Source organism: Vanessa cardui, chromosome 5 (genome assembly GCF_905220365.1).
Source record: "Vanessa cardui chromosome 5, ilVanCard2.1, whole genome shotgun sequence".
Lineage (NCBI taxonomy): Eukaryota > Metazoa > Arthropoda > Insecta > Lepidoptera > Nymphalidae > Vanessa > Vanessa cardui.
Genome location: NC_061127.1, coordinates 15,793,824 through 15,806,080, shown reverse-complemented (window position 1 = coordinate 15,806,080; position 12,257 = coordinate 15,793,824). Strand labels below are relative to the sequence as shown.

Here is a 12,257-nt window from a genome sequence, read left to right as displayed (position 1 = left end):
ACGCATACATCAAGAAAATAGAGTTGCACTTTTAAGAAGTTTCCTCTATCACGCGTACGAAGCTGCACAAACAGTTTATTAACTGTTTCTTTTTTCATATTTTTTTTTCAATTTATAATTATATCTAATTGTTGATAAATTAAAGCCATATAGATTCGCTTCAAGTAATTATGCGTGAGCGCGTACTGTAGTAGCACAGATTCGTTATCTGTCAAGTCAAAGGGCTGTTATTTATTTGTCCCATATTCATTAACGGCCGCTGTCATACGAAACACCATTACTGATAGTGTGCTCCACTTTTAACAAGTTTTTGTTACCATTAATAAATACTAGTTTTTATTTTATCATGATAACATGATTACAAAACGAAAAAAAATCCGAAATATTTATCGGATATTCAATTACCAAATACTTATTAAAATACAATTTATTTATTTAGTAAATATATATCGTACATAATGCGCTCACAATAAAAATTAAAGTTCGTCAGTTCAAATAGATTAAAAATACAGTTGGTATATTTACAATGATTTGTAATGGTTTCTCAATGATAGTTAATAAAATATTCAAGGGTTGAGACACACGGCGAACTGATGGCATTGGCGGCGGTGTTTCGCATCCAACAAGCGCTCGCTGTCATCTCCTCTCTCTTGCTGACGGGGTACCTCTTCCCGAGGCAGGCCATTGTAAACGGTAAGTTATTTGTGATTATTTAGTGTTACGTAAAGCGTTACGGCGCCAGTCTGTCTGGCTTTCTCTCGCGTAGGCAGGCTCCATTACTTCACTCTAACTCACAGCGCTACCCGTTTTCAGACTGTTTACGAGACTCAAACGTATTTTTTTATTTATAAAATATCCTCATAGTTATCTAGATATCGACATTTATTTTAGCCAGTAATAGTTAGTATATACACATCGCTTAAAAATATACTTTAATTCCTAAATTTATTAGATTCGTTCGTTATTGTTTAAGTATAATTCAAAGGGAAATAAAATTAGTGGATCTCGATAGTCGAGATCTAGATTGCCGTTTTATTCAAAAACTCCACCTCAACATGGGCGTCGACACTAACAGATATAATAGAAAAGCTTGTCCGCCGATCATTTATTTCCGACTTATCGGCTTACATTTCTTCCGCGTCCAATTATACGGGCGGAATTGACCGCTTAATATCATGTCGCCTTTGTATCTGCCTTCTTATTACAAATATACATATTACTTATATTATACCACATCATTCCGCCTTCTGTATGCGCGTTTGTTACTAGGATTATCATTGATAATAATGAATCAATGTACGGAAGTAGAACTAATATTATACCCAGAACACATTGTTTTATTAGTTTGTTAAGGATAAAAATTTAAACTTGGTCGATATCAGAAATTATTTCACGTATAAAAAATGCCTATGAGTATTTATTTTATAATATTTGCTCGCAAAAGCCAGGACGTCTGGCTTTTTAATAATCTTAATGTATACTATACACATTAAAAAGATTCAACGAAAATCAGCCATTAGACGGTGTATTTTGATACATTTTTAAGAAATATGTCTTTTCGAGTAGATACCGAGCATATTGATTTACTTTTTTATATTTACGAGACCCGAGGTTGCGTTACGGAGTATAATCGTCGAGAATCATCTCTAAGTGAAATTCCACCTTGATATAAATTACACAAACGGTAAAATCTTTGATGCTAAGTCGTTATAGTACATACTTCTAAATGCATACTATATAGATACTATTTACATATGTTATATGTATGTTGGTCTTTTAGTGATTTTCGATAATGTTTTTTGCCGCTTAAAGAGTAGAGGAGGTACGGATGGACGTAGATAAAGCAAGTTTGAGCTTTCGAGCCACAACTGCAATAAATAAAAAATTGTTGGTAAATATTTATCTCTTTCACTCTTTTCATCAACAGATTTCGACGAGTACGATTTCATAATAGTGGGCGGTGGGTCAGCCGGGAGCGTGATCGCCGACAGACTGTCAGAATGTCCGCAGTACAAGGTGCTGGTGATCGAAGCCGGAGATGACCCTCCTATTGAATCAGTGGTAAGTTTCCACAGACATCGCTATTGTAGTAGAAAAATACTATACCAAAAATATTTATCAACGGCTAAACGGCCCAGCAGAATAGCACACACAGGCTATGAAACACCTGTATACTCCCTATTTCCATTGTTCCATTGTCAAGTCATTAGATTCAGTCATCAACGGTATGCGATGGTATCCGCGAAAAAAGCTCTAAAAATTAAAAGCTCCTGAGATCGAACCCCTGATTGGCCGTTATAAAATGGGTTTGCCTTTTGATGACATAACCCAAATATCATTAGTACCCAGTCTAGTGCGAAAGTTGAAAGTGAGTTCATTGGAGTTGGAAGTCATTTCCGTGCTCCGGAAAGCACATGGAGCCGATCGTGGTTGATTTCCACCCAATTCGGATTAGAGAGTGAGGGAATAGATAGTGCACATGTCCTCTAGCTAGTCTCTCTTGAAATTAAAAATCTCTGTATAATTATAACTGACATTTTCTTAAACAACAAACCCAATTTCTACACACTGAATGCAAACACAATTTGACAACAAATAAAAACGTGATTCGACCATCATTATTAACTTATTCAATGTTTTATGAAAGGTTTTGTAATATTTAAATTATTTTTATATTTGTCTTGCAGTTACCAGGCATGTTTGCGTTTTTACCGAGGACACAATGCGACTGGAACTACACGTCCGTTAACGACAAGCGTACAGCACAGACCCATACAAGTAAATCATTGAACCTTACTTCAGGACATGTTCTCGGTGGCGGCAGCAGTATGAATTATATGTTTTACGTGCGTGGCTGCCCGAACGATTACGATTCCTGGGCCAGGGCGGTGAATGATTCCTCATGGAACCATGACGAAGTCCACCAATTCTTTATTAAAAGTGAAAGACTAGAAAATGAGGAAATCCTTAATTCTCAGTACAGGGATTTTCACGGCGTAAACGGTTTCTTAGGAGTTACAAGAGGAGAGAATCGAGAAGAAACGCGCAAATATTTGGATGCCTTTAAAGAATTGGGTCACCGCGTACTCTTAGATATCAATGGTAAAAGTAGACTGGGTTACACGGTTCCACTATTTACTATTGCGAATAATATGAGACAGACTACCGCTTACACAAACTTAGGCAGAAACAAGCATCGGCCAAATCTGCATGTCTTAAAAAAAACCCTCGTAACGAAAATATTATTCGATGAGAATAACAATGCGATCGGCGTGACAGCATTAACAGAGGGCGGCGAGCCGATAACGATCAAAGCAAACAGGGAAGTTATAATATCAGCGGGAGCAATAAACACTCCAAAACTCCTTATGCTCTCGGGCATTGGTCCGAAAAGCCATTTACAGTCCCTAAATATTGAAGTAAGAAGCGATGTACCAGTCGGCATGAACTACCAAGACCATCCCATTATTTTCGCTGCCATTAAAATGGAAGAGTCGCAAGCGCCGCCATCACCGAGTGATCCCCACAAACCCTCGCCCTCCTTCATGGGCTACGTCGCGCTGAACGACTCGAGTACGTGTCCCGATTACCAAGCTGTTCATTTTATATTTCCAAGTAACTCCGAATTACCACATCAACTCTGCACATTCAACTTCGGTTTTGATGAATCTGTTTGTAGAAATTTGATAAAAGCCAGTAAAAATCGTAACATATTACTAGCAAACTTAAGCATACTGCGTCCCAAATCTCGTGGCAGGGTTTTGTTACGGAGCACAAATCCAAAGGACGCTCCACTGGTACACGCTGGAATATTTTCCGATGAGACAGATTTAACAGACCTGACGGATTACTTAGAAGATTATTTAAAAGTCCTGAACACGACATATTTTAAGGACGTCAACGCTGAATTCGTGGACCTCGAACTTGAACAATGTGAAGGGTTAAAGTTCGGCAGCAGGGAGTACTGGAGGTGCTACGCAGAGTGCACGATGTCGACCATGTTCCACTACTCGGGCACGTGCGCCATGGGGCCGGTGGTGGACAGCCAGCTGCGGGTGCTCCACGTGCGCCGGCTGCGAGTCGCTGACGCGAGCGTGATGCCCGCGATCACGAGCGGGAACACCAACGTTCCTGTCATTATGATCGCGGAGAAACTCTCGCATATGATAAAGCAGTTGCATGCTAATTAGATTAATTAAATAATAATTATTTGTATTAACTTTCAATAGATTAAGATTAATATTGAATTTAGTCTTTATTAAAAGTACAAACATAATAAGTATTAACGATGATTAATTGAAGCGATGACTAAATACTAATATAAAGATATAATGTACGCAAACTAGTTTCTTTACCCTTTCTCCGCTCAATGTTACACCATATGTAATACATTTATCGATATTAGGGAAAAGTTAATCTTAATTCCTGCAACTATTAAGATTAAGTGAAAAAATAACAGATTCACGCCCAATGACATATAATAGGTACCAGAGAGTGTAGAGATAAAACATTCGACCAGTGTAACTGGTTTTAACATAAATAAATGAGCGCATAAATAATTATTCTACACGCGCTCACAAACAAACAAGCACCGAACAAGCAGGGCTCGGTCGATATGTTTAAAGTGAAAAGTTAACAAATATATGCACGTAGCGTGCACTACGTATAGCGCAGTACAGCGTGTACTGAGGCAGCTGTATTTGTTGCAACTACAAACATTTGCTCGGGAATTTCAACGTAGTTTACAATGTTCCCAACTAATAAGATCTGTTTGTACCTTCATACGCTGCGGTTCGGTTCTCAGTGCTGAGCCGATAGAGATTAATTGCTAGAAGTTTACACGCATATTTAAACACGACGTCAGTCTTGCCGCGAGAAAATATATGTATTGGTATTTACTCGACTTAAACGGGCTGAAGATATTATATATTTCGTCTAACATATTTCCAATTTGATTTGGAAAAAACAAAATACTACGAAATTACGTCTTATTTGTAATTCCTAACTAAAGCAATAATATAACTTTAAGATGCAGCCCGTTTTAGTACATAATGTTAAGATACATATATAAGTAGCAGTGCATCGCAGTTTCAGCGCTTTATATTTAAATTATTACTTTTCGACGAGCGTGTGTTTCATTATGTGATTTACATATGCATGTGTGAGTTAATTTTATTATTTTGAATTAAAGATAACATGTAACTTTGGGCGAACGAATTTGCAGCCCTTTGTATAAAAGAGAATGACTATATTCGTAATCCACGCGTCGGTTACTTTATATCAGTGAGTGAGCTGGTTAAATGCTTTCAACAAAATTGAAACAGCATTGTAGTGCACGTCAGGCATTCCCTGGTACATAAATATGAAATAATAAGTGAGAAATATCTAACGACTCTCATCGCGACGCCGGCGTCTCGGGAATATTTTGTTTTCGAATCACGACAACCATTCCTTTGTATCAGTGTCGTCTACTTTCAACAGAGCGGCAACTTTGATTTAGATTTACGATGAATAAAACTATAGTTTTCAATATATTTACGAAGTGCAATATCGTATGAGTATTCTCCCTATACTTAGTAAAAATTAAAGTACTGCTCCGGGCTACTTCCCGAAATATCCGTGAACCGTGCTCGGCCATTGTAACGTTTGAAGTTATTTAAAAACAAACTACCTAATCCATGTTATTAGTACCGGAAAAACTCCTAATTTTATAGGCTCCAGAGGCCCCTCTGGTTGATTCAGCCGAGCCGGCGAATTATTTTATTATTTATTTATTTTTATTTATTTATGGCATAGGTGGCAAACGAGCAGGAGGCTCACCTGATGGAAAGTGACTACCACCGCCCATGGACATCTGCAACACCCGGGGACTTGCAGGTGCGTTGCCGGCCTTTCAAAAAGGAGTACGCTCTTTTCTTAAAGGTTCCCATGTCGTATCGGTTCGGAAAAACCGCCGGCGAAAGCTGGTTCCACAAAGTGGTTGTGCGAGGCAGAAAATGTCTAAGAAATCGCGCTGTTGTGGATTTTCGGACATCAAGATGGTGCGGGTGAAACTTAGAATTTTGACGAGATGTCCGAAGGTGAAATTCAGCAACCGGGATTAATCCGAACAATTCCTCGGAACATTCCCCGTGAAAAATTCGGTAGAAGATGCAGAGTGATCCGACATCTCTACGCAAAGCCAAAGGATCAAGGAGATCGGAAAGGGCTTGATCGTCGATAACTCGAGCCGCTCTACGTTGGATGCGGTCAAATGGAAGGAGCTGGTACTGCGGAGCACCCGCCCAGAGGTGAGAGCAGTACTCCATGTGAGGCCGAATTTGCGCCTTGTAAAGTTTTAGGCGATGGGCCGACGTGAAATACTGTCTCGCCTTGCTGAGCACGCCCAGCTTTTTTGAAGCCAATTTGGCTTTGCCTTCCAATTGACCGCGGAACTGAACGAGGCTCGAAATATCAACGCCAAGTATTCCGATACTACCTGTAGCGGCTATCGGAATGTTCTCAAATCGTGGAGATACGACAAATGGTGTTTTTTTAGCGGTTAACGCGCAAACTTGCGTCTTTTTGGGGTTGAAATGGACTAGATTTAGCCGGCCCCAATTCGAGACTTCGTTTAATGAAGACTCGATTTCAGACACAAGTTTGTTCCGGTTCTCTTCGACGTTTTCCCGAGAAATATTAGCGCGGCCGGTGTATAAGGTGTCAACGGTACTGTCGTCTGCATAGCAATGAATGTTCCCGATTTGCAACAAATCATTGATATGCAGAAGAAACAGAGTGGGTGATAGAACGCAGCCTTGTGGAACACCAGCATTGACGAATTTTAAGTCAGAGCATGCACCGTCGACAACGACCTTGATGCTCCGATCTGCCAAAAAGCTGGTAATCCAATTGCATAATTTCCCGGGAAGCCCATAGGAAGGAAGCTTCGAAAGAAGCGCTTTGTGCCATACGAAAGAATGGCGAATAAGATATTATGATGATTATAATATTTTAATGACTTAATTTAACACATCAGAAAAGTTATAAAATATGTTTACGGATAAAGAAGTAACAAGTCCTAGCTCATTATCAATTGCACATTTCACTAACGAAACCACCCACATGAACCGCTTTATCGAAGAAAGCTATTATTATGATGACAGTAATAACAGTCAAAGGTATCTATAAAAACAGTCGTTGCAAAAAACCAAGTATTACAACTCGTCTTACTACATCATCCCTGTGAAGTTGATTCGCTGAATGTTGGCAAAATGTTGGAAATTTCGTTGAAATGTTAAACTGAATATATTATTTAGTAAACGTACCCCCGCCGGCGCCCCGCGGGACGCCCGATCGCAGCTTTCTACCCGATAAAAGCAAGCGCGGATAATTATTTTACGTTACATATTTTCTTACGATTAACATCATTGCGGATTCCGAGGAGCTCAGATTTCCCGCGGGAGCGCAGGAATTTTCCTTTTAGCGGTGTATACGTCGGGCTGCTAACCGCGACTTCGGTCATCTCGCCTGGATGTTATGGCGATACATATTCACGATTATATACGTCACATCTCTCGGGTACAGTTACCGGTAGAATTCTTACAACTATAGGGCTCGATAAAACTCAGATATCTCACAGCGCGTATGTTTTTTCCCTTCGAAAATAAACTACATACTATACATATATCTAAATCTCGGACAGCATGTTGGTCCAGCGTCTGAACCTCTCCGGTCCTATTATGCTATAAGAGTGCTGGAACTTTTACTGTTGAGACACTTGTGCAGAATGACATCTGCTGCGTAGTCAAATTATATAAAAGTTATATATAAAAAATTGCCTTTAGTTTTTAACGTGATATTAAAATAAACAATGTAATATCTTGTAATTGTCCCACTGCGGGAGAAGAAGAAGGCTTCGAACTTATTCCACTACGATGCTCCAGTGCGGGTTAGTGAATAGACATGTGACAGAATTTCATTAGAATTAGAAATACAAAAGTTTGAGATAAGAGGACCGATGTTCTCCTGGCCCCGTCTCGTCCTGAACCCACTGATCAAATACTCGAGCGGCAATGTTATTGCTAGAAATCGATACACGATATAAAACTAAAATTTTATACGATATTGGAATCAATATTCAACCGCGCTCTCAAAACATTTACATGCTGACGTTACAGCCGCGCCGCGATGTGACAGCGCGCGATTTTTATATTCGCAAGTTTGTATCAATTCGTTTATGATTGCAAATGTCACAGGAGGTAAAAATAAAACCACGCGTTTTCCATCGCGATATAATCCTTACGTTGATTTGTGCGCCATTAAAAATGCATCGCTACATTTTTCAGAACGATATGAAACAATATTTAATCAGTAGGAATTCATAGTATAATTAGAGTTAATCTCACAAAGCCCGCGATCACGGTCCCCAACGAATTCATAATACCTCGTCACTCAAACGGAATACGTAATCATATGTAATCGAGCCTCCGGCGCGGCAATCACCTCGCCTGCATTAGTTATCCACCGCAATGCCAATGTACAATATTAAACTGGACACATGTATAGTTTTGTCCACTTACTGCGGAAGTATTCTATATATCCTATATATACTCCTCAGTAGCGGATCCTCGATTCAACTGTAGGTAGTTATGTAATGATAAAAATCACATAAAGAACCCAAGGGAGGAATCAGAACGAAGTTAAGGGACTCAAAGTGGCCATTGAAGAGTCCATAACTGCCTCATGACTCTATGATCAGATCACATACAATTGGATATAAATGAATTAAAATCGATTTCCTAGATTTGTTTACATAATACTCATGCTATTATACAAAGTAGTATCTATACAACGAAAACTGCATTAGAAATGTACAAAAACAGAAATATTGATTAATATTTACACAAACATTGTCAATTTCGAGCGGTTTCACAGTTAATTTGCAGCTTAGCGAGAAACGTTATATATAAATTCTAATCTTTCATAACACGCCTAAAGACATATAAAATGTTAAATAAAGTCGAAATCTAATTTAATTCGATTTAATTCGAAACAAAATAAGATAATAGATAATTGTGTTGGATTCTTTAAAGTATATCCATAACATAATTAATAAATATATTTTTCACATATTTCACTTAAAGTTTCCACTGTCCCATGATATTTTATTAGGTTTCACTAAATATTCAAGTTTTTCACTAAATATTTTGAATATTTTGTGAGTCAATTTGGACAATTTTTTTCATTAACGTAATATAACGCCTCGAAGAAATTTATATCTGTTTGGAGCAAACTGCTATACCGTTACAACCAACTAATAAAAACCATACCACTACGTATTGCAGTTTCTATCGACGAAGTAAATGAAACGATATATTTTCTTAGACTTGATATTATTTGACAGATGTGACTTGATATTAATAACTTGAAGATTTATTCGGTATAATAAAACTATAAACACATACCCAGTGAATTAGCAATTGCGAATACAACCGACAATTTCGCTAAACGAGTCCCGGAATCCCGGGATAATCCGCACAATAGTGAAGCACCGTTGTCATAACAACAGAACAACGAGCTCGAAAGTGCCGCGTCTCACGAAGGCGCCCGCTCTAAGACCCCTTATCGACAACAGACCGCCGAAGTCACTTAATATAATTTAAAAGGATGAATAAACGATTCATAAGCTTAACAGAATAGACACAATAATTTCAAATATTTACTAATCAATGACGTGTGCAAGACAAAATCTGTACCACTAGTCAAATGGTCTGCCCAATCTACTCAGTTAAGCATTTTACTGAAACTGAGTACTTATGAAAGGTACTACCAGTGTAATTACAATTATTATAATCTTACCCAAAATGGGGAGGGCGGGTTAATTAGGGTTCCTAAACAATTTGACGTTTAATCCAACACAACATGCCGAGGCTGCGTAGGAGCGCGGCGGCATTTCCGCCAGTGGTTGTTCATTGGCCTTAACGAGCACGTAACTATGCGCGGACGGAGCTCGCGTCGTTAACACGCAGCGCTAATGGCTTTCCAATATAAATATTATTTGCAATCCCGGCCGAATCCCGGACCCCGGGATCGGTTATTACCGGCTTTGTACAAAACCAATCATCATTCGTTCATATCAAACCGTTATACCGCTTATTTATTTTACATATTGCTTCATATCGCGGAGTTCAGAAGACAGCGCTTGTTTATTGATTGATTACGAACTCAGTCGTGATGTCATTGGGACATTAATATGAGTTACAGTAACTATATATTGCCCCAAAAATGATGCACACATATATAATTTTAACAAGCGTATAAGCGAAGGTCGTGTGATCAGTTTGTACGCGTTTTTTTATATGATGTTCAATAAAATCAACAACACAGCTACCCCACAAGCGCATTCTATTTCCAGTTCTCTGCTCCAGAGGAAAAAAACAATCCAACTCAACGGGACACGTAATCATTGCATACGGACCATTTGAATAATCAATCAATCGTATACACGTCATATTGATATTCAGTGTTGCTATTTAATTTCTATATTGCAGGTGGTAGTGTTAAATACAACTATCGACGCCTATTTAACATTATATGGAGTAAAATAGCTTGCCTTATTTGATCACGTTTCATAATGAGTTTAATAACTATTTATTTTCTTTTCTTTTAAGTTAATAGATATGCGAACTAAAAGTGGTGAGTGGTCAACGCCGCTATAGACACGGACGTAGTACGACACATTAACTCCCTACATCAACACCAATGTCGAGAACTAAAAGTTTGTGTTCCATGTATTCCGTTGGCTTAAACTATTTTCCTTCATATTAAGAAAATGTACGTGATGTTTGCACACACTTATCAACGATAATATGTCCCGGCTGGACTCAATTGAAAAGGGCTGCCTTCGCTGACGACGATATCGATATGAGACGATAAGGCTGGTCAACTCGAGTAAGCCAGTATAATTACAGGCGCGTTGGAAAGTCATGCTGGATCAACAATACTGAGTCGGTTAGTGGTGGAATAAGTAACGAATGCGTGTTCCCACCCCGACGGGCTTCAACAAAGCGCCACCTCGATGGCGCTAATTGATTTATTCACGTTTCTGAATCGAGCAATACATTATTATAATACTAAAAGCTGAATAGCGTGAGTCGCTGTAATTACATATTATATTGTAATTTTGTTCCACGCGGGCATCGCAATGGTTTCGTTGGGCAGGAAACTATAACTCAATAATAATCGAGCAAGTCTGAAAAGTGTTTAATACTTTTTAACTTGTATCCCTGCGGCCTTGAAACCATTCGCAGTCCATAGATTATCTCCAAACAAGCCGCTGCTCGGTGTCTGCATGACAAATTCCAATTCCTTTATTCAATGTAGATTCATTACACTTATTATAAATATAAATTTGAACAAAAAGAAAAACCAACCTCAAACAAAACGCTATTATAAAACAAATAAATATGCACTAAAAAGAAATAAAAATAATTGCGTATTCAACATATTTATAGAGTCCTCCTAAGTATAAAATGATATGAAAAATATTAGACTACTTAAAAGTCGATTTACGATTGTATAATTTATTATAGTTTTTGTTACATTTGGAGCCGAAAGAAACTCAAAGGGGTTTTTCATCACAATTATTAATAGTTAAACTTTTACCTGAATCTAAAACTCATTTTCAGATTATATTAGTAAGGATCGTGCCTATTAAAAAGGAAATTTTAATATATAAATACGCTTAAGCCTTAGAGCGAATCCGTGTGTCCGCTGGCTAACAAAAAATACTTTGCAACGTACGAGTATAGTTTGTGTCCGCTTGAGCTCAGCGCTCGTAACGCTTCATCCATCTTATTTCACCTCAAAGTGTCGGGAAAGTCCCGCTACTATTGTTATTAGCCGCGATAAAAAAAAACTTAGCTCATAAATCGTTATATTTACGACGAAAACATGTTTTCTTTCATTTTCTGCTTCAATAAATGAAAGAATGTAAAATAAATTTCGATGTAAGAGAAAAAAGCGTTTCAAATTCAAACACCAAATCAAAGACAGGGTAAAACAACTACAAGGAAATAGATAGAGATAGCTGGTTTACATCCTACATTAGTATTTAAGTCGCAATACGAACGTAAAACAATGTTTAAATAAAAATTAAATGAATCAATGACGATTTAACTGTTACACTTCTTTAGTAACATTAGCATTGCCCCAAAGTTGGAATCCAGTACCACAAAGTCTGCTTTGGGTACAATGGGACTGACATACCTGTGTTG

General features: G+C 38.1%; 1 protein-coding gene across 1 annotated transcript; it reads left to right on the top strand.

Moving 5' to 3' along the window:
* Positions 1-575: 575 nt before the first annotated feature.
* On the top strand, positions 576-4,212 carry LOC124529857 (ecdysone oxidase-like). The gene is made up of 3 exons (XM_047103787.1): positions 576-693; positions 1,928-2,061; positions 2,688-4,212. Exons 1-3 carry the CDS (start codon positions 594-596, stop codon positions 4,188-4,190), a joined length of 1,737 nt encoding a protein of 578 aa, XP_046959743.1. The 5' UTR covers positions 576-593; the 3' UTR covers positions 4,191-4,212.
* The last annotated feature ends 8,045 nt before the right edge of the window (positions 4,213-12,257 follow it).